Consider the following 21,493-nt stretch of genomic DNA (forward strand, 5'->3'; position numbering starts at 1 on the left):
CACTCCGACAAGGTTAATTGACCCACAGTTCCACACGGTGACATGATATCATTGACGTGACGTGCAAATGAGCGATAGCAAACCGATCGCGCAAATATCACTATTACAATTTTTTTTGTGCAGGTGCCCCATGCTGCCCTGGGCAAAATGCCACCCTGTGCAGCTGCCCATGTCGCCCATACCTAAATCTGCCACTGGACACCAGAGATTATTATTCCCTCAACAGAGGGATCCTGACATGTTGCATGTTAAGAAAATGGACTTTGTAGAGATTGTTGCTTTGGTTATCAACTGCACGGCGTAAACAGAGAGTGCGGCTGAACGTTTTTTGGGACTCGGAGGCACTACAAGGAACCCTGTCGATGAATGCTCTGCCCTCAAAGGCACCTGAGCTTGTGTTGTTGGGAAGGGCCCATAAGTAAGTATTTCAGTCAACACCTGTTGTTTACTAAGCATGTGACAAATACAATTTGATTTGAACTACGAATTTATTTTTTTTTACTTTCCAGAAATTGAATTTTTGTTTTACTTCACTGTACAGTAGGTGGCGACAATGCACCAGTAGGGTGTAGTCTGCCATTAAACCTCGAAGAAGAAGCATCGTCACCACTTTGTCAAAGATTTTTTATAAATAACCCAAGATAGACCAGAGCCTATCGTTTCCAAAGGGAGCAAATTAAGGATAGTGGGTAGAACAAGCAAGGAGATCACGAGCTATTGAGATCATATTAGCGTGTCTGGCATTTATTTGCATAATTCCGTTAGGGAACGCCTGTTTTGTGATGTGCGCTTATGCGATAACAAATGTTTTTGTAAACTTTGGCAAAGGGTAAAGTCTACAAAACACAGTTCACTCTGTTTGTTGCAGATTCTAGTTTTGGAAACAGAAAACTGTATGGAGATCAAATGTTTCATCAATCAGGACATTTGCAGAATATCGGTCAAAATCCATTTCCCTTGATAATCTTCTACCACTGCCTGCCACTGGGCTTCCTCTCATCACCATATTTGGTAGTAAGTGGAAACGCCAAACGATGCTTCCATTTACACATCCGGTGAAATATCTGTCTCGCTGTTCAATGTGTGACTTGACTGCTGTACGGATGAACTGTACGGGTTGCCGTAGCACTCCTCCTGACTGCTAGAAAGATGGCGGCAGCGCACACCCGGGCGAGCCCCAATTCTGCAGGCAAAAAAAAATCTTAATAGAAAGACACCTTTCGCCCAGCTTTTGCAAAAGGAAAACGTGCAAACAACTATTAAACTTGCATGGTCATGGGTGGTCCCATGCACCACTAGAACCGAGCATTCCCCGACCTGCTATGGAGCCTCCGGATAATAGCGAACCTAGCAGGTAGGCGAATAATCAGTGCTTCTTCGTGAAAAGAAACTACACAGCCGGGGCTTCGCCTGCTGCCACTTTGTGAGCTGAATGTGACAACCCACGCGGGTCAATTGGCGCGCTTGTGTGTCTAAAGGCAACCTACTGTCACGTAGTGGTTTGCGTGCAGTTTCAATGTTTTTGCAGCGTTAAAAGTTGCAAAGTTTTTGGGAGATACACATCTGTTCTCTGAAATAATACGTTGCACTGTGTTTCTATTTGTTGTGGAATTATTGGAGGGATGGAGGAAATACTTACCTTTTGAAAGAGGTAACTAACTATTTTTGACTTGGCATTCGATTTGCAACATCGAAAGGCAGCTACCTAGCAACTTGCTAGGCTAGCTATGTGGCGAACGTTACTTTAACGGGTCGTTGAGTATATTCGGTTTTGTCAGTTGCAAATTAACATTGCTCTTCTTTCTTGCAAAGTTTGGTAGCTATTAGCTTTCGTCAGGACCGTGGAAACATGTTTTATATGTACGGTATGCACAAACTTCAATAGAACTATTTGAAACATTAATTGAAATGTTTTAATAATTTTCATGAATTGTTAGCCAACGTTAGCTAGCTAGTTATAGTAGCTGTCTTTAACCAGTTAACGTTAGCTAGGCAGTTCGCTAACTTACTACGCTAGGCTCCACGTCATAACTAGTTATATTTGTTGGGGCATGCATTTTATGATAAAGTGTTGTACTTGCAGCCAAAAAAGTAAGAATTCAGTGGCGAGGCTGATATGCTGTTTTTTTAGCTATGACTTGAACTGAGAAGATGAGGAAACTACTCATGTTTTGGAATGTATTATTTAGCTTTCCTAGAATTCAAGACTGTTCTCAGCACAGTAGGACAAGCACATAGCTATGTGCTGCCAACACTGGCACATGAACATGATCTCGTTCTAGCAACGCTTATGAAGTTTCAAAACCTTTTTGTGGAACATGGTTAGCTTACTAGCTACAACAGACCACCGATTGCTTATATTGATTGAACATTTATATTATATGCTAAATTACACACCCATTAATTTCGTACTTGCTGTTGTATGTGTGGTGATCATCATGTAAACATTGCAAATCACCAGGGGGGAAAATATTAATTCCAAGCTTGAGCTAGTAGGTATTAGTATTGCAGGATATACAATGATGCCTGCTCTTTGTTCGGGAGATAGAATGTTGTTAACGTGTTTCCTGCCGTAAGCTTTTCAGATGCCATTTGTTGTTAGCCAGGGATTGCATGTACAGTCAATGTGTACGTTCTGTATTCCACTAGAAAAGGGCTTCTGAGTTATTGCTTCCAGCTGATTTTAGTGGAATGTTTTTGTTCTATGTGCTTCTCTTTTGACCCCACACGACGTCATCGGGTTTGTTTGCCCCTGACTCCTGGCGACAGATTCTCTGGAATCCAATGTTATGTCTCTCTCCCTTGAGGCATGCAAGAGTGCCTGGCCTACACTGCACGGGGGACTGAATTTAAATGGATAGAATGTTCAGAGTGCTAAAATGTGTTCAATGCTTTAGTGTTCTTGATTGTCTATGTCATCACTTTGATCATACTGGTTGGCTCTTTTCAATCCAAGTCTCATTTGCAAGCACAAGCAGACTTAAATATCTAGTTACTGTACTGCTGCTGTCAGACGAGCCAGGTCCCACATCTCTTTGTGCTCTTTCCAACTCCATTGCACTCCTTGTCAAGCTCATGGCAATTAGGTTGTTTTTACACTTGGTCCCTTTCAGGCAAGTTTTGTGAACTCAGTGTGTTTTGTAAATGTTTTTTTTTTGTGTGCGGTGTGAACACTCCAAAAATAATTCAGACCCCTCAAAAGAGCCCCAACATGAACCAAACTATCTCAAGAGGTGGTCTTTCTGTTCACTTGAATTCCGTAGTCCTGTTCCCTTTTTTAGGACACCGTGAACACAAAGCTCCCCAGGTTCGCTTGTTCCCCCACACTAGACTACTGCAACACTGTTCCCCCTACCATAAACCCCCACACTAGACTACTGCAACACCTTTCCCCCTACCATAAACCCTCATATTGGTGTCCCAAAAGGGAGAACATAATGATGTGCAGATTAGCAGGGGGGAAAAAGTGCTGTTCTTAGATATTGATTAGCGATTGTCAAGGATGCACAGAAATTCCCAAGTAAACTCAGCAAAAAAAGAAACATCCTCTCACTGTCAACTGTTCATTTTCAGCAAACTTAACATGTGTAAATATTTGTATGAACCTAACAAGATTCAACAACTGAGAAGTTCTACAGACATGTGACTAACAGAAATCGAATGTGTCCCTGAACTTGGGGGGTAGGGTTCAAATCAAAAGTAACGGTCAGTATCTGGTGTGGCCACCAGCTGCATGAAGTACTGCAGTGTATCCTCCTCATGGACTGCACCAGATTTGCCTGTTCTTGCAGTGAGATGTTGCCTCACTCTTCCATCAAGGCACCTGCAAGTTCCCGGACATTTCTGGGGAGAATGGCCCTAGCCCTCACCCTTCGATCCAACAGGTCCAAACTGTTGCATATACCCGGACTCTGCTTGCACTGAATGCAAGGGAAGTGACACAGTTTCACTAGTTAATATTGCCTGCGAACATGCGTTTATTTTAACTAAAATATGCAGGTTTAACAAAATGTACTACTGTGTATTGATTTTAAAGGCATTGATGTTTATGGTTAGGTACATTTGTGCAGCCAATGTTATTTTTTTGCAGATGCACTTTTGTTAATAAATCACCCATTTGGGGAAGATGAAGTAGGCTGTGATTTGATGATAAATTAACAGGCACCGCATTGATTATATGCAACGCAGGACAAGCTAATTAACCTAGTAATATCAATGTTTTTTTTAATAAGATAAGTTTAATGCTAGCTAGCAACTTACCTTGGCTTCTTGCAGCCACAAGGTCCTTTTGACGCTGCACTCGCGTAGCAGGTGGTCAGCTTGCCACACAGTTTCCTCGTGGATTTCAATGTAATCGACCATAATCAGCGTCCAAAAAGGCATATTACCGATTATGAGAACTTAAATTCGGCCCTAATTAATCGGTCAGCTGCTACTCCAGGGTACAGGCCTTGGTGTAACACTCATTTCTTTGACGATAAACGCAAATCCGACCATCACCCCTGGTGAGACGACAACCGTGACTCGTCAGTGAAAAAGCACTTTTTGACAGTCCTGTCTGGTCCAGCAATGGTGGGTTCGTGCCCGTAGGTGACGTTGTTGCCAGTGATGTCTGGTGAGGACCTGCCTTACAACAGGCCTACAAGTCTCACATTACAGACAGTGCAATTTATTTCCCTGGCCACATCTCCAGTCCTCATGCCTCCTTGCAGCATGCCCAAGGCACGTTCACGCAGATGAGCAGGGACCCTGGGCATCTTTCTTTTGGTGTTTTTCAGAGTCCGTAGAAAGGCCTCTTTAGTGTCCAAAGTTGTCGTAACAGTGATCTTAATTGCCTCCTGTTTGTAAGCTGTTAGTGTCTTAACGACCGTTCCACAGGTGCATGTTCATTAGTTGTTGATGGTTCATTGAACAAGCATGGGAAACGGTGTTTAAACCCTTTGCAATGAGGATCTGTGAAGTTATTGGGATTTTTACAAATTATCTTTGAAAGACAGGGCCCTGAAAAAGGCACCGTTCTTTGTGTAGTTTCTGGTTCAGGTTATTTGTTTGCAATATGTGACCCCACTTTATATAGTCTTGTTATTTTACTGCTACTCTTTAATTACTTGTTACTTTTTTTAAATCTGTATTTTATTGTTTAACTGCATTGATGGTTAGGGGCTCGTAAGTAAGCATTTCACTAAGGTGTACCTGTTGTAATCGGCGCATGTGATGAACAGAAATTTGATCTTCAATACTTTTGTTCGATTGTGGTTTTGAATAGTGTGAGAAGACTATGTATTTGGTGAGAATCACAACATACTGTATGGTACAAAATCTGTTATAGCTCTTAAAGGGCAGTAACCGATATTGGGTTTACATTTGTCAATTATAACATTTAATCTGCAGTTATTCTTCTGCTATTTATTATTTTACAATATTTACATGTTAATAGTATCTTCTGATTTACAATTGTCTCATATTTGAACTAAATGAAATCTATTAGCTTCCAAAATGTAAGTTGGCATATCTAGCTGTCCGATAATACGTTCTGAGAAAATGGCTTGTCCTGCACTTTGACAAGTCCCGGAGTGCATTGATTGAATGTTCTAAAAATATATTTTGTCCTTTCTAAACATAGCAATGTGAATGCAAAGATGATTCGGACCACAAAACGGGTGAAGTGAACTGTCTCAAAAGAGCCGAGTCCTCATTCAAACCAATGGCAGTGTGAATACAAAGAGAATTGAGTTCTTTTAGCTTTTTATTTTTATTTATTTTTTTAACCCAGAGTTCACTTTAAAGAGGACTCCAATCAGTTCTTTTAAAGAGGACAATGTGTGAAAACATCCTTTTAGTGACAAGGAGTTGGCATTATGGCACAGACTGGCACTCAGGCATGTGTCAGACTGTCAGTTGCTGCTGATGTAAATTCTTATAAATGTCAGGTCAGAAGTAGTGCACTAATGTAGGGAATAGGGTGACATTTTGGTATGTAGAGTAAGCATACCCATTAAGCCCACTTCCATCTTTGGATTCAAGTAAACTAGAAAACAAATATTTTCTGTTTCAACTAATTCAAATGGTTATCTACAACTTTTTAACATTTTAAGCCAATCAGATGTTTTAAGTTATTGACAATTGTGTGTGTTATCAATTTCAAAGCTGCAAAAAAAATTGGCATTGAGGCTACCCTCCGATAAACATTTTTAGTACCTTCTCAAATAAGTGATCATACTTTATCTAAAATGAAGATATTCATGTGCTAATGTAAAAACATGACAGCATATTTCATGAGCATTCATTACTTTTTCTTGCCAATTGAAAATAGTTTTCAGGCAATTTACAGCTTACATTTTTGAATGCTTTTCTAATTTCACTGTTAAATGAACGTTGTATTGATATACATACATTTTTGTTAAATTTGACATTTTTCTCAGGTGGGCTTAAAGGGTACAGTAGCACACTATACAGAATGTAAATGACAAAGCAATATCATTAAATATGATCAATCTTAACTTTGCATAATATTGTAGTCTAGTGTATCTTTATTAGAGGTCGACCGATTATGATTTTTCAACGCCGATACCGATTTATAGGAGGAACAAAAAAGCCGATACCGATTTAATCGTCCGTTTTTTAAATCAAAATGTATTTGTAATAATGACATTTTAATTTAATACATAAATAAAATCAATTTAGCCTCAAATAAATAATGAAACAACATGCTCAATTTGGTTTAAATAATGCAAAAACAAAGTGTTGGAGAAGAAAGTAAAAGTGTAATATGTGTTAACATTTCAGTTCCTTGCTCAGAACATGAGAACACATGAAAGCTGGTGGTTCTTTTTAACATGAGTCTTCAATATTCCCAGGTAAGAAGTTTTAGGTTGTAGTTATTATAGAGATTTTAGGACTATTTCCCTCTATACCATTTGTATTTCCTTAACCTTTGACTATTGGATGTTCTTATAGGCACTTTAGTATTGCCAGTGTAACAGTATAGCCTCCGTCCCTCTTCTCGCTCCTCCCTGGGCTCGAACCAGCAACACAACAACAGCCACCACATCGAAGCAGCGTTACCCATGCAGAGCAAGGGAAACAACCACCCCAAGGCTCAGAGCGAGTGAAGTTTGAAACGCTGTTAGCGAGCGCTAACTAGCCAGCCATTTCACTTCGGTCACACCAGCCTCATCTCGGGAGTTGATAGGTTTGAAGTCATAAACAGCGCAATGCTTGACACACAACGAAGAGCTGGCAAAACGCAACAAAGTGCTGTTTGAATGAATGTTTGCGCGCATGCTTCTGCCTACCACCGCTCAGTCAGATACTTGTATGCTTGTATGCTCAGTCAGATTATTTGCAACACAGGACATGCTAGATAATATCTAGTAATATCATCAACCATGTGTAGTTAACCTAGTGATTATGATTGTTTTTTATAAGATAAGTTAATGCTAGCTAGCAACTTACCTTGGCTTACTGCATTTGTGTAACAGGCAGTCTCCTTGTGGAGTGCAACGAGAGAGAGGCAGGTCGTTATTGCGTTGGACTAGTTAACTGTAAGGTTGCAAGATTTGATCCCCCGAGCTGACAAGTTGAAAATCTTTCTGCCCCTGAACGAGGCAGTTAAACCCACCGTTCCTAGGCCGTCATTGAAAATAAGAATGTGTTCTTAACTGACTTGCCTAGTTAAATAAAGGTGTGGAAAAAAATCGGCGCCCAAAAATACAGATTTCCAATTGTTATGAAAACTTGAAATCGGCCCTAATTAATCGGCCATTCCGATTAATCTGTCGACCTCTAATCTTTATACCCCAAACCATTGGTTTCAAATATTTTATGAGTAGACTTTTCTATTCTCTTCAACAAATCACTGTTGCTCCAATTAACCTCTAGCGACGAGCAATCCCGTATCCGGGAGCGTAGTCATAGCCTCAAGCTCATTACCATAACGCAACGTTTCCTATTCATGAAAATTGCAAATGAAATGAAATAAATATATTCAAACACAAGCTTAGCCTTTTGTTAACAACACTGTCATCTCAGATTTTCAAAATATGCTTTTCAACCAAAGCTACACAAGCATTTGTGTAAGAGTATTGATAGCCTAGCATAGCATTAAGCCTAGCATTCAGCAGGCAACATTTTCACAAAAACAAGAAAAGCATTCAAATAAAATCATTTACATTTGAAGAACTTTGGATGTTTTCAATGGCGAGACTCTCAGTTAGATAGCAAATGTTCATTTTTTCCAAAAAGATGTTTGTGTAGACGAAATGGCTCCTTTTGTTCATCACGTTTGGCTAAGAAAAAGACCGGAAAATGCAGTCACTTACATCGCCAAACTTTTTTTCCCAAATTAGCTCCATAATATCGACAAACATTGCAAACGTTGTTTAGAATCAATTCTCAAGGTGTTTTTCACACATCTATTTGATAATCTATCAGTGGTGGCAGTTGGCTTCTCATCAGAAGCGAACGGAAAAATACTGCAGCTGGAGATTACGCAATAATTGCGACGGAGGACACCAAGCGACCACCTGGTAGATGTAGTCTCTTATGGTCAATCTTCCAATGATATGCCTACAAATACGTCACAATGCTGTCGACACCTTGGGGAAGCGACAGAAAGCCTAAGCTCATTCGTGGCCCATTCACAGCCATATAAGGAGTCATTGGCATGAGGCGGTTTCAAAAAATGCGGCACTTCCTGATTGGATTTTTATCTGGGTTTCGCCTGTAACATCAGTTCTGTGGCACTCACAGACAATATCTTTGCAGTTTTGGAAACGTCAGTTTTCTTTCCAATGCTGTCAATTATATGCATAGTCGCATCTTTTCGTGACAAAATATCTTGTTTAAAACGGGAACGTTTTTCATCCAAAAAATTAAGAGCGCCCCCTATATCCAAGAAGTTAAGGCCAGTATGCATTAACACTAGGATAGTTTGATGTCCCTAATATTCAATCAACATGAGCATAAATTATTTTTGTTCAGGTTTTAAATTGATTTAAAACACACACTACCATTATGCATATTGTGCATCTACCCATGGTGCCTTTACCAAGATTCTAAACAATTAGCAATCATTGTGCTCAGAATGTTGATGCAGAAATTTAGGGTTGAGGGATATCAGAGAAACAAAAACCTACAGGTGGTGGATAAAAATGCAAACAACTGAGAGCGAAGAAGACTATTGGGAGACTACTCCTGTCTTTCTTTCATTCATCCAAGTGAATCTGTTTGGTCCACCTGTACTTTATTTAATACACAGAGTGGGAGATTGAAACTGTCTTCAGATATGCCTTAGGAAGATGAGTTGTACTAATTAACAAGAATAGCAGTACTGCAAATGTGAATTGGCTTTCAGATAATTCCTAAAAAGTTGTGTTCTGGTCTTTGTTGCATGGCTTCTTATCCACAGAGGGCCAGTATGGGTGCAGGTTTGTGTTCTAAGCAATAACACACCTGATTCGACTAATGTCTTCATTGAAGTCTGATTAGTTGAATCAGGCGTGTACTGGTCAGCAAGAACAAAAGCCCAAGTCCACTTTGTTCTCTGTGGATACAATTGGACACCCCCCGTTTTAAGTGCAACTTTCATGATGAATAGCAATGATCATTTTATTTTAGGGGTGATTCATGTAATGTAATTTTATATAAGAAGTGTCAGTTTGTAAGTTTTTAACATTGATTGTTTAAGAGGTGGGCTTATTTGGAACACCCATGTGTTTAAGGCGTACAGTCGGTACCCATTAAGCCCAGTTCGGACTTCTCACACATTTATGAAAATACGTAAGTAAAGTCATAACTTCAAGATATTTAAATATTTGTCTCGTTAAAACATGAGATTAATCTTTCATTTTATATCCACTTTTCTAACATACTGCTCTCATTTTTGTAAGAAATGTCAACTCAGATTTTGGTGGGCTTAATAGGTATACTTACCCTGCTCATGGTTATGCAGCTGCAGCGTATGGGTGGGGACTGGGGAACTTGAAGTTCCTCTCTTCCAGGAATCAGTTTGTGCACTGCAGGCTCATTGTATTTTTGTCCTAACTCATTTGCTGCATCCCACATTGCTCCCTATTACCCTTATAGTGCACTACTCTGGTCAAAAGCAGTGCACTATATAGGGAATAGGGTGACATTTTGGACTAAGACATAAACATGCCCTGCAGGCAAGGCACTTACTGGAGGGCCCTCTGGTTTTGACCAATGTTTTTCCGGAAAAGCGGGGAAAACCTCAAAGGCTGGAACTGGGATTGCTTTGGGCTTGAATATTATAGCAATGATGTCATATTGTCAATAGTAGAGTTCCAAGTTCCAACAAAGCTGCCCTCTCCTCCCCCTTCTAGAGTCCCTGGCTGCATCCCAAATGGGGAAATGTCACCCGATTCCCTTTAGGTCCTGTTCAAAAGTAGTGCACTATGTAGGGAATAGGGTGCCCTTTGGGACGCAACCCCCTCTCTGTCCGGCATGTGCAGAACATAGAGGGAGAGAGACAAACAAACAACAAGGAACATGATTGTGCAACACTGTCTGCCTGCTCGAGTTAAGGTCACCCCTGTCCCTGACTGTGTAAGACAAGATGATTTGCAAACATGTTTAAAAATGCATGCACAGCACTCACTAACTTCTCATGCCAACCATTGCAAGGAGGAACAGGACTAATCTTTTGTCAGAGCTTTTTTGCTTTTTGGTCCTCTGGCTGGGCAAGTAACATTCAGGCACTCGCATGCATTCCAGGGATTTCAGGATGTGGTGTCGTCCTGCGTAGAGGAGAGGATAGTAGCCTCATGGCCCGAAGCATGAGGAACCTGTGGCTAGAACTCATTAATGCAACACACTGGAACCCCCCCAGGCTAGCACTCATAAACTTTGGCTGACACATGGTATTTTTTACATTTTCTCACCATCTCTCACTTGCTATTTCTTTCTTTCTTGTCTCTCTCTCTCTTTACCCCTATCTGTCTCTCTCTCTCATGAACAGCTGCTGCACCTGTTTGTGCATGCATGAAAAAGACTGGTTGCGTGTCATGCCACCATGTGATTCAGGAAGGAAGGTTATTCAGGCCATAATCATTACATGATTGTCTGTTTACATTGTGCCTTGGCTAGCACAGGTCGGTGTTAGCGGGTAGGGCAAGCTTTTCATAGTTTTACTTTAATTATCGTATTGTCTGCCAAGGCTGTGGTTGCAGGATGTTGACTAGGCCTAGCTCTGGATGGACTTGGGTTGTAAGTGTACTACTGTTTTTGTGTTGTGAGTCCAGAGGATGCACAGTTTAGACCCTCTGTTCTCCCATGGATCTAAAGCAGCGGCAGGGCATTCCAATCCAGGCCGTGCTGTTCTAGATTAACAGCTGGTCTCTCAGGGGTTGCAGTGTTCTGTTTCAGTGTTGTCATAAGTATTGCGCAGCATGTAGCACACAAATGATGACTGTTCCTTTTTGCAAAATGTTTTTGCCCAGGGTTCAAGCTCATTCTTCATGTTATCCAAACGTGATGTAGTGTGTGTGTGCACTACATGCATGCACAGGTGTGGGGCTGTGCTGTGCACTGTGTGTTTGGGGTCCAATGTGTCTGTCCGGGTGGCGTCAGGTTTGTCTTGTTCTGTTTTCTTTTTGTTGTATTATTTTCCTTTTGGTTCAGATTCGGCTGTCATTCTGCTGGTTTTACAGAGAATGATGTTGAGGAGCTACAGATGCATGCAACAAAGGAATAGTAATATCATAGGTAACTTGCATAGAATAAAAAAAGAAAAGCTCAATTGCACCCTTCAGTCTAGAGGTTGGCCGATTTAATTAGGGCCGTTTTCATAACAAACGGTCATGTTGGATGCAGATTGTACTTTTTTTCTTAAACATATTTTTGAACGTTTTATTTAATCTTTTTTTAACTAGGCAAGTCAGTTAATGAACACATTCTTATTTTCAATGACGGCCTAGGAACGGTGGGTTAACTGCCTTGATCAGGGGCAGAATGACAGATCTTTACCTTGTCAGCTCAGAGATTCAATCTTGCAACCTTGCGGTTAACTAGTCCAACGCTCTAACCACCTGCCTCACGAGGAGCCCGCCTGTTACGAGATTGCAGTAAGAAGCCAAGGTAAGTTGCTAGCTAGCATTAAACATCTTATAAAAACAATCAATCATAATCACTAGTTATAACTACACATGGTTGATATTACTAGTTTATCTAGCGTGTCCTGCGTTGCATGTAATAGATGCAGTGCGCATTCGCTGAAAAAGGACTGTCGTTGCTCCAACATGTACCTAACCATAAATACCAATGCCTTTCTTAAAATCAGTACACAGAAATATATATATATATTTTTAAACCTGCATATTTAGCTAAAAGAAATCCAGGTTAGCAGGCAATATTAACCATGTGAAATTGTCACTTCTCTGGCGTTCATTGCACGCAGAGTCAGGGTATATGCAACAGTTTGGGCCGGCTGGCTCATTGTGAACTAATTTGCCAGAATTTTACGTAATTATGACATAACATTGAAGGTTGTACAATGTAACAATAATATTTAGACTTAGGGATGCCACCCGTTAGATAAAATACGGAACAGTTCCGTATTTCACTGAAAGAATAAACGTCTTGTTTTCAAAATGATAGTTTCCCGATTTGACCATATTAATGACCTAAGGCTCGTATATCTGTGTTATTATAATTAATTTGATAGCACAGTCTGACTGAGCGGTGGTAGGCAGCATTGCCTACAGTCGGAAAGTAAAGGCAGCGTGCACACCAAATAGATGCATGAGTTGTGACTGTCTGCAAAGTAGAGGCCTAGCCAGGCATATCACAATATTTCAAAATTCAATCACGGGAATACATAGTTTGGAAAGCAAATGGCTATTGCTGTAAAGAGAAGACAATGAAAATACTCATCTGTCTTTTTAGTTATCAAAATTCTCATTTTAATTGAGCGAACAACACTAGGTCTATAGCCTACAGTATCTTACTGGCACCAGTGGAGAGCATCAGCTATGTCCCCGGTCAGTGCTATTAAGTTTGTTTTTAGACAATTTCCTCCTCCAGCTTTAGATGAATGTCATATTGTATTTGGCTCCCCTTTTTGTAGGCCAATTTATATGGACATTTTTACTGATCTGTTTGTCAGTCTGCAGAATAGGCTAACCTATAATTTGTCGTATTTAAAAAAATGTTCTGTTTAATATATCCAGCCATAAAGTGTAGGAGAATAGTATTGCATGAAATGTGTTTTTCCTTTGCAAAGAGAGAAGAAGCGTATCTGATATAGTCTGTAAACCAGGCGCTGATGGTTCTTAACTGGTTTTGAACCAGATTGTCTGTCGTGACCCAATATTTGCATCGCAAAAAATATTATGCCAAATAAAATCTGGAAAAAATGTTTTTATGCTATATTGATAGTAAATGTAGCAATTATATGACAAGGGAACAACATTCCCACCTTTCATTGTTAATTAAATGTTTCCCATATTCTTGATTAAGAATGTTAATAAACTCACTGGTTTGAAACTACAAAATCAACTAAAAATGGCTCGGTTCATAACTCTATATTGAAGAATTAAATGTCAGATTAAATTATTAATGATTTCTATACATATTCTACCTGGTTTAAGTTCAGACTGCACTTTTTTTCCCTTTCATAAATATATTGTTTTACACCTGCAACCCATTCAAAACCTCCGGTCGTGACCTACAAGTTGAGTATCACTGCTCTACGCTTTTTAAAATGTGCTCAGCCATGTATGCAAGTCTTTTTTGTGTGAACAGTGATAGTTTAGCCTAAATAATATAACAATCACTATCCACTCGGCCTACTATTTGTAATGTTATATCTTACATACTCTTTAAGTCTGCAAATGTGGTGATAGAGCATTTTTATGGTGAAAATGTGATTTCCCCAACTGGAAACTCATGTGCTGTCCTATGCATAAGCTAGTGATTTTGCTGTTTGTTTTGTTGGCTGAGGAAAAGTAAATCTTCAAAGTGCGCGGTAAGGGCTTACGTCATTTCATCTTCGACGCATGTTCTGTTAATATGAGTTACCGTAATCTAAATGTGATTTCTGTCATTCTGAGCACTGTGGGTAGATGCCCTGTCTCAACGCAACTTTGAAATGTGAGGAGAGGGTCCTGGCACCCAAATCATTTGGATGGACTCCATCATTCCTGTAGAGCAGTGGTTCCCAAACGTCTTATAGTCCCGTACCCCTTCAAACATTCAACCGCCAGCTGCGTACTCCCTCTAGCACGAGGGTCAGCGCCACACACTATCCGACACATTTTTTAAACATAAGAATGAGTGTGAATTTGTCACAACCCAGCTCGTGAGAAGTGACAAAGAGCTCTTATAGGACCAGGGTACAAATAATAATTTAGCTCTATATTTAGTCATCTTACATATAAAAGCTCAATTGTTCATCAAATTGTGAATAATGCACCACAGGTTAATGAGAAGGGTGTGCTTGAAAGGATACACAACTCTGCAATGTTGGGTTGTATTGGAGAGTCTCAGTCTTAAATCATTTTCCACACAGTCTGTGCCTGTATTTAGTTTTCATGCTAGTGAGGGGGAAGAATACACTCTCACATTGGTACGTGGTTGCAAAGGGCATCTGTCTGAACTTATTGATGCACCCACCCTGTTAGTGGGATCATTTGTCAACCACCGCTTAATTGCAGAGCGTCAAATTCTAATTAAATTTCTAAATATTTAATTTTCATGAAATCACAAGTGCAATATAGCAAAACACAGCTTAGCTTGTTGTTAATCCACCTGGTGTGTCAGATTTCAATAAAGCTTTTTGGCGAAAGCATACCAACCGTTTATGTAAGCACGTCTCTTATCAGTAGACAAAATATTGCAAACAGCTAGCAGCCAAGTAGATTGGTCACGAATGTCAGAAAAGCAATAAATTAAATCGCTTACCTTTGATCTTCGGATGTTTGCACTCACGAGACTCCCAGTTACACAATACATGTTCCTTTTGTTCCATAAATATGTATTTTTATATCCAAAATACCTCCATTTGGTTGACGCGTTATGTTCAGAAATGTTCGTAGAAACACTTCAAACGTTTTTTCTAATCAATCCTCAGGTTGTTTTTACAATATAATGGATAATATATCAACTGGGAAAATAGCTTTTGCAATAGTAGAGAGAGGGACAGAATGGCTGCACCAAGCTGTTGCTCATACAAAACGCTGCTGACACCCAGCCATACAATGAGGCGACGTGATCTTTCTCGCTCATTTTTCAAAATAGAAGCCCAAAACTGTAAAGACTGTTCACAACATGGGGAAGCCATGTGAAAAGGAATCTGATTTGATATCCCTTTAAATGGAGCGAAGGTAGGCATGGAACATGGAGCTTTCAAAATAGAAGCCACCTCCTGGTTAGATTTTTCCTCAGGTTTTCACCCCCAGTGCCCTCAAAATCTGGGCCATTTCCTGTTTTGAAATTTCATCTTGGTTTCGCCTGTAGCATCAGTTCTGTGGCACTCACAGATAATATCTTTGCAGTTTTGGAAACGTCAGTGTTTTCTTTCCAAAGCTGTCAATTATATGCATAGTCGAGCATCTTTTCGTGACAAAATATCTTGTTTAAAACGGGAATGTTTTTTTATCCAAAAATTAAGAGCGCCCCCTATATCAAAGAAGTTAAAAATATCCTCATGTTGTCTTGGTTTCCAGTAGTTTGCAGAAGAGGATGTCTTCCTTAATTGAACCCCCCCCCCCATAAACATAATGAATAAATACCAGGAGCTGTGCCAGGCCCTCCAAGTCTGACTCATCCAGCTGTAACGCATAGAATTCACTGGCTTGTATGCGATGCAGTAATTGTTTCAAAACATCTCCTGCCATGTCACTGATGCGTCGTGAAACAGTGTTGTTTGATGAAGGCATTGTTTGTATAGTTCTTTTGGGCCTTTCCCACCAGCATTGTCCCAGCCATATCCGGCAGCAGGAATAATTAAGTCCCCCACAATAGTATGGGGCTTTCCTGTCCTAGATACCGACTCTTCTAGCTCCTTCTTATTAATGGTAACTGTTGCTTTTATACATCTCTTACTACTCGAAGGTTGTCTTAATTCCTGTTTTAAAAATGTGGCTTGTTTTTCAAATTGTTTCTAAATGTCTGTGCCGGAGTGAAGATTTCCCACGAGAGGCTAACGGTGTATTTGATTGGATGTTAATTATTTGACCTGGCTAACTGTATTTTGACTTTGTTATTTCACTGAGCACTAGATGGTTTAATTAGATTTTTGGCAGTGAAACTAGGCTACTTAGGTGAGGGGGGAAGAGAAACTCTCCCAAATGTATAGCCCCATTGGAAAATAATAAATGCATTGTTTAGAAATGTGAAGAAAAAAGTATTTAATTAAAAAAAGTGAATCACATTTTTATTTGGCGTACCCCTGTCGGAATTGCATGTACCCCTGTTTGGGAATACCTGTTCTAGAAGAACCTGAGCCAAAATCCAACCAACTATACTAAATGTAGCCCCTTTGGGTGGTTTACACCACCTACAATCTGTCAACATGAGGCACAGCAGGTCTTTTTCTTCTTCCAAAAAGTAGGTTGGAGCAGCGAGAGCATGCTGCAGAGAGAAGAGATGGAAGAGAAGAGGGGTGACTGCTCGGGAGTGGAATTTATGCGCTCTTGACAGTTGGGGCAGTTGAGTCTCATAGCAACCAAATAAACAAGTGACGTCACCTGTTCCTCGGTCTGTCATTCCTGAAGGTTTGAGTCATCAGTCTGGACTGCCTAGCACTGCTGCACCTTATTTAAACACACACGCCACACGTATGACATACACTGAGAAAAGTATACACACCCTTGCAAGCTTAATTTGGCTACAACTGCTAGCATTAACTCCCAGACACATACTAAACCTAGGTAGAGGGAGAATTTGCATGTAGTGGCGAATGTATCAACAATCCAAGAATCAGTTTATGCCTAGTTGCACAGATATTTGGCAGTTGTCATAATTCACAATAATGAACTGATTTATTGCAATATTTCATATGGGGTAGATTTCTATTCCAGAGAAGTTTCTTCTAATGGTCTTTTGTAATAGAAAGTAGTAAATGGAATCTAGTTAATGCCTATTGTTTCAAAAAGGCTTACGTGGGCCTACTCATGTCTACGTGGACTTGTTTAACATTCAATGAAAATAACACTAAGGTGTCCAGTCAAACGTATATATATATATATATATATCCCATTTAGCAGACGCTTTTGTCCAAAGCGACTTACAAGTCGGCTGGGGCCACTACTTTTACATATGGGTTGTGCCAGCGGGAATCGAACCCACGACGCTTATCAACCAATTGGTAAAATAATGTTAGTTGTGTAGATACTATTAAGAAAACAGATGTTCCAAACCTCATGTCTCAATAATAATAATCCATTAAGTCATTTGAGATTTTAGCCTTTTAGGATGGCCAAAATTAGGGTGACTAAATCAGGGAGGAAAAAGAACAGAAAGTGGTCAAATATCTGGAAAATACCCTTGCTTATCTTGGTTGGATGCTGTGCGAGAATTAACTGATAGGCTCACTGTTGAACTCATCATTTTTTTCTACTCTAATCCAATGGACATAAAACAATAGAGGTAAGTTAGATATCGATTGAGACAGATATAGTATTTTCATAGTTTAGTATATGCGTTTCATATTAATGCGAAATTCCTGTTAAGATTTTTTCACAAAAACAAATCTGAAATGTCCACGGAGCCCTGAGCGTACTTCAAGCTCTTTATTTTCTAAGCCTTTTACATTTAATTCAGCTCGTGCGACCCACGGTTTTGCAGACTACCACCACATGTAAAATCTTCAAGTTGTAGTCAGAAAGCGGCACCGCTCTGTCAATAGGGCTTGGAATTGCCAGGACCTTACGATACCATAACGGTACTTAGGTGCCAACACTGTATTGTTACTTTTTTTTTTAAGTACTGCAATTCGAGACGGTGACTTTTTCATTGCGTTTTGATGTTCCAAACATATTGCTCCCCTTCTGTCTGCAGAGGGACAAGAAAGCCATGAAAGAGTTCTGATCAGCCATTAAAAGGGATGAACCAATTGGCTCCCTAATTTTGAAAGATGGGGAGAATAATCTCATGAAGAAAAGATACTGACATTTTGGTGCAGTTATAACCATCTAGCGTAAAAATAATATTGCTATACTGTCAAAACTATGCGTCACGATATTGTATAAAAAAAATTATATGCTCTACACTGTCCACAGATATCCTATGATATTACGTTCTGAGTTATAATATGAAAATCTGACTGTCCTGTCTTAAATTACTGTTTAATTCCATGAATATGCATCAAAGGCGTGATACAGATTAGAGCTGCATGATTTGGACAATATCTAATTGCTAATTATTAGTGATACACCGATATGACATTTTGTCTGATCCAATATTTTCCTTGACAAAAAAACGACACTGATAACCGATATTTAAAAATGTTTGCACCCTTTTAAGCAATCTAGTACAGTTAACTATTTAACACACGCATGGACAAAGCGGTGTAAGGCACTGCATCTCACTGCAAGAGGTGTCACGACAGTCCCTGGTTCGAATCCAAGCTGTCTCACATCCGTCCGTGAGTGGGAGTCCCATAGGGCGGCGCACAATTGGCCCAGCGTCATCCGGGCCGTCATTGTAATAAGAATTTGGCTTGCCTAGTTAAATAAAGGTTACACACATCACACTGACCAAAAAGTTATTTTGGTAGCATTTACGTATGTCCCCCTTACCAGTAAAACATAATCAAAACCTATTTCTTTCACTTACTTGCTGTGCTGTTTCGTTGTTCAGTCGTTTTGTTCTCAACCAGGATTTCTATGGAACGCCGTTTGGCTCTTTGTGTGTCAAAAGAGATGCACGGCAAATAACATTTTGACCAATCAGGACCTGAATATGATAATTTAACACGTTTATACATTAATGTAATTATTACACTGATTACACTCACTTATATTTCATGTCACAATGATTAATCGATACATATGCTGGTCATGAAGAAAGAAAGCTAGCAAGCTCATGGATGCAAACAATGTTCTTCCCCAAAAACATAGCCAAACAACATCTGTTTTAGTAGCTAGGTGTCATCGAAAATGACACTACTTGATTGATGGTGGTTGGACCCATCTATGTGAAGCTAGCCACAATACGGATTAGCCACAATAGTGGGGTTTGCGGTTAGCCTTCAAAATAAAAGTATGGCATAATTCTACTATTTGTTTTCATTTGCATCACTGTCAATGTCATACTTTTATTTTGAAGGCAAACCGCAAAATCCACTATTGTGGCTAATCTTAATTGTGGCTAGCTTCACAACACATTACCCAGTCCATTCGATCCTCACTAGCCAGATGAAGCTAGCTGGCTGCTTATAACGTTAGCTTTGGGCAATAGGGTTAAGTAACTGGCTAGCTATTTATTTTCATGACCTGAAGTTCAATTTCAGTAGGCGAACAACAAGTGGCAACCTAGCTAATACTTACTCACAAGGATTCCTAAATCATGAATAATAATGAAAATAAGGGCAGTTTCTACGGGTCATTGTTTTCAGGTTGGTTGTATTGGTGCTAAGCTAAAGTTAGCTACCCCAGAAGTTGCGGTCGAACAAATTATGCATTAATTCCAACGCGGTATTGTAAACACATCGTTTGTGGCCGGTGTGTTTGTTTGTTTTTGTGTTGTTTTTTTTTTGTACAGCTTTGACAGTACTATTGTATCTTTTTTAGACAAAGACCCAAACGGTGTTCCATAGCATGTATGTCGTGACGCTAATAGCAGTGCTGTTATTACTGTGTAACTCCGGTAGGGCAACATCTGAAAAATAGCACACTTGGTAGTTGTGTACTGGTACTTGACCAGTCAGCGAAAGCCAACATCATCTACGACAGATAACGGTTGATTGTCAAGGGCAATGAATTCCATTATCTTGGCTTTAAAGGATTTCAATTTTTTTTGAGTTCTCGCTGAAATGTTCTTACTCTTTCAAATGACTGCTCGACTTGACTGCTTGATCCACACAGCAGACATTGTGGGCTAGGTTAGGAATGCTGTGTTGCACGTGTAGCACAATTTTCCGTGGCATCGTCATGTACCTACATATAGGTATGCACGGTAGTTTTGAAATCTGTTTTTAACATTGCCGTTAAACTAGACATCGGGCCGATACTGATGTTGGCATTTTCAGCTAATAAAAAAATAAAATAATAATAATATTGTTCCATCGCATCTCCTAAAAATGTTTTCAATATAAGTCTAAGATGATAGTCTATAAACTAAAGCTTTGGTTGTCTTCCTCTCAGGCTTCCATGACTTCTCCTTGGACCCCCTCAATGTCCACCTCTTGACCGTCACTTAGACTCTGAGGCCTCATCTTCACGGTCACAACCCAACCTGAGGTGACTGATGTTGGTTGGATTTGGAGGATGATTGTGGGGAAAGATCCTCAGATCCACGAAGTCCCTTCCACCAGGTGGCTGATGAGATGTTGGCACGACTGCCATATTGCATCTCCATCCCAAAGCCCTTGCTTGGAAGTGTACTTCGCCAGACTGCCAAGAACCTTGCCTCATCCACACCAAGGTGGCGAAACACAGTAGTGATGACAGCATATTCCTTGTTGATCTCTGCACCAGACAGGATGCTCTTGCCAGCATACTTGGGGTCCAACATGTACACTGCGATGTGTATAGGCTTCAGGCAGAAGGATTCATGCTTTTTGATGCATTTCAGAACTGAAGTTTCCTCTGCTTGGAGCAACATTGAAGTGGGCAGGGTAGTACGGATTTCTTCTCTTACATCTGCAAGCAGATTCTGAACATCAGACAGTATGGCATTGTCTCCCTCAATCCATGCAATGGTTTCAGGCTGCTTACCACTCTCTTCCAGGAGGATCCTCTTGATGGAGCTGTCCATATCGGCAGACTGTGATATGGCCATTTCTTGGAGAGACTCCTTCCCCCACAGGAGACTGTCAAAGTTGATGACAAAACAATCCTAAGAGTTGTTGCTGGGCAGCTTCAATGTGGTGCTCTTATTCTTCTCACTTTGCTTGGTGAGGTAGATTGCTGCTATAACTTGATGACCCTTCACATACCTAACCATTTCCTTGGCTCTCTTGTAGAGTGTATCCATTGTTTTCAGTGCCATGATGTCAGTGAGGAGCAGATTCAATGCATGAGCAGCACAGCCAATGGGTGTGATGTGAGGGTAGGACTCCTCCACTTTAGACTAAGCAGCCTTCATGTTTGCAACCAGTGCAAATACCTTCTGTGGTCCAAGGTCATTGATAACTGCCTTCAGCTCATCTGCAATGTAGAGACCAGTGTATCTGTTGTCCCTTGTGTCTGCACTCTTGTAAAATGCTGGTTGAGGGGTGGGGATGTTGATTATTCCTTGCCCAAGAACATTCGACCACCCATCAGATTGCAATAGTCTGCTTTCTCTATGATTTGCTTGACCTTCACTTGAA

The 21,493-nt window shown here is 40.2% G+C and overlaps 1 protein-coding gene across 6 annotated transcripts in view; it reads left to right on the plus strand.

The window, feature by feature from the left end:
• Positions 1 to 1,105: 1,105 nt before the first annotated feature.
• LOC135523496 (mitogen-activated protein kinase kinase kinase 4-like) overlaps positions 1,106 to 21,493 on the plus strand; it is an 81,286-nt gene continuing 60,898 nt past the window's right edge. For 2 of the 6 annotated variants that reach the window (XM_064950200.1, XM_064950201.1), the window contains exon 1: positions 11,378 to 11,589. In XM_064950200.1, coding sequence (XP_064806272.1) covers positions 11,516 to 11,589 — 74 coding nt within the window. In that variant the 5' untranslated portion in view covers positions 11,378 to 11,515. Of the gene's footprint in view, positions 1,355 to 1,470; positions 1,652 to 11,377; positions 11,590 to 11,936; positions 12,097 to 21,493 lie in introns of those variants that run through there. The other 4 variants (XM_064950205.1, XM_064950202.1, XM_064950204.1 and 1 more) reach the window with 4 other exon arrangements.

Source organism: Oncorhynchus masou, chromosome 31, assembly GCF_036934945.1.
Source record: "Oncorhynchus masou masou isolate Uvic2021 chromosome 31, UVic_Omas_1.1, whole genome shotgun sequence".
Classification (NCBI taxonomy): Eukaryota; Metazoa; Chordata; class Actinopteri; order Salmoniformes; family Salmonidae; genus Oncorhynchus; species Oncorhynchus masou.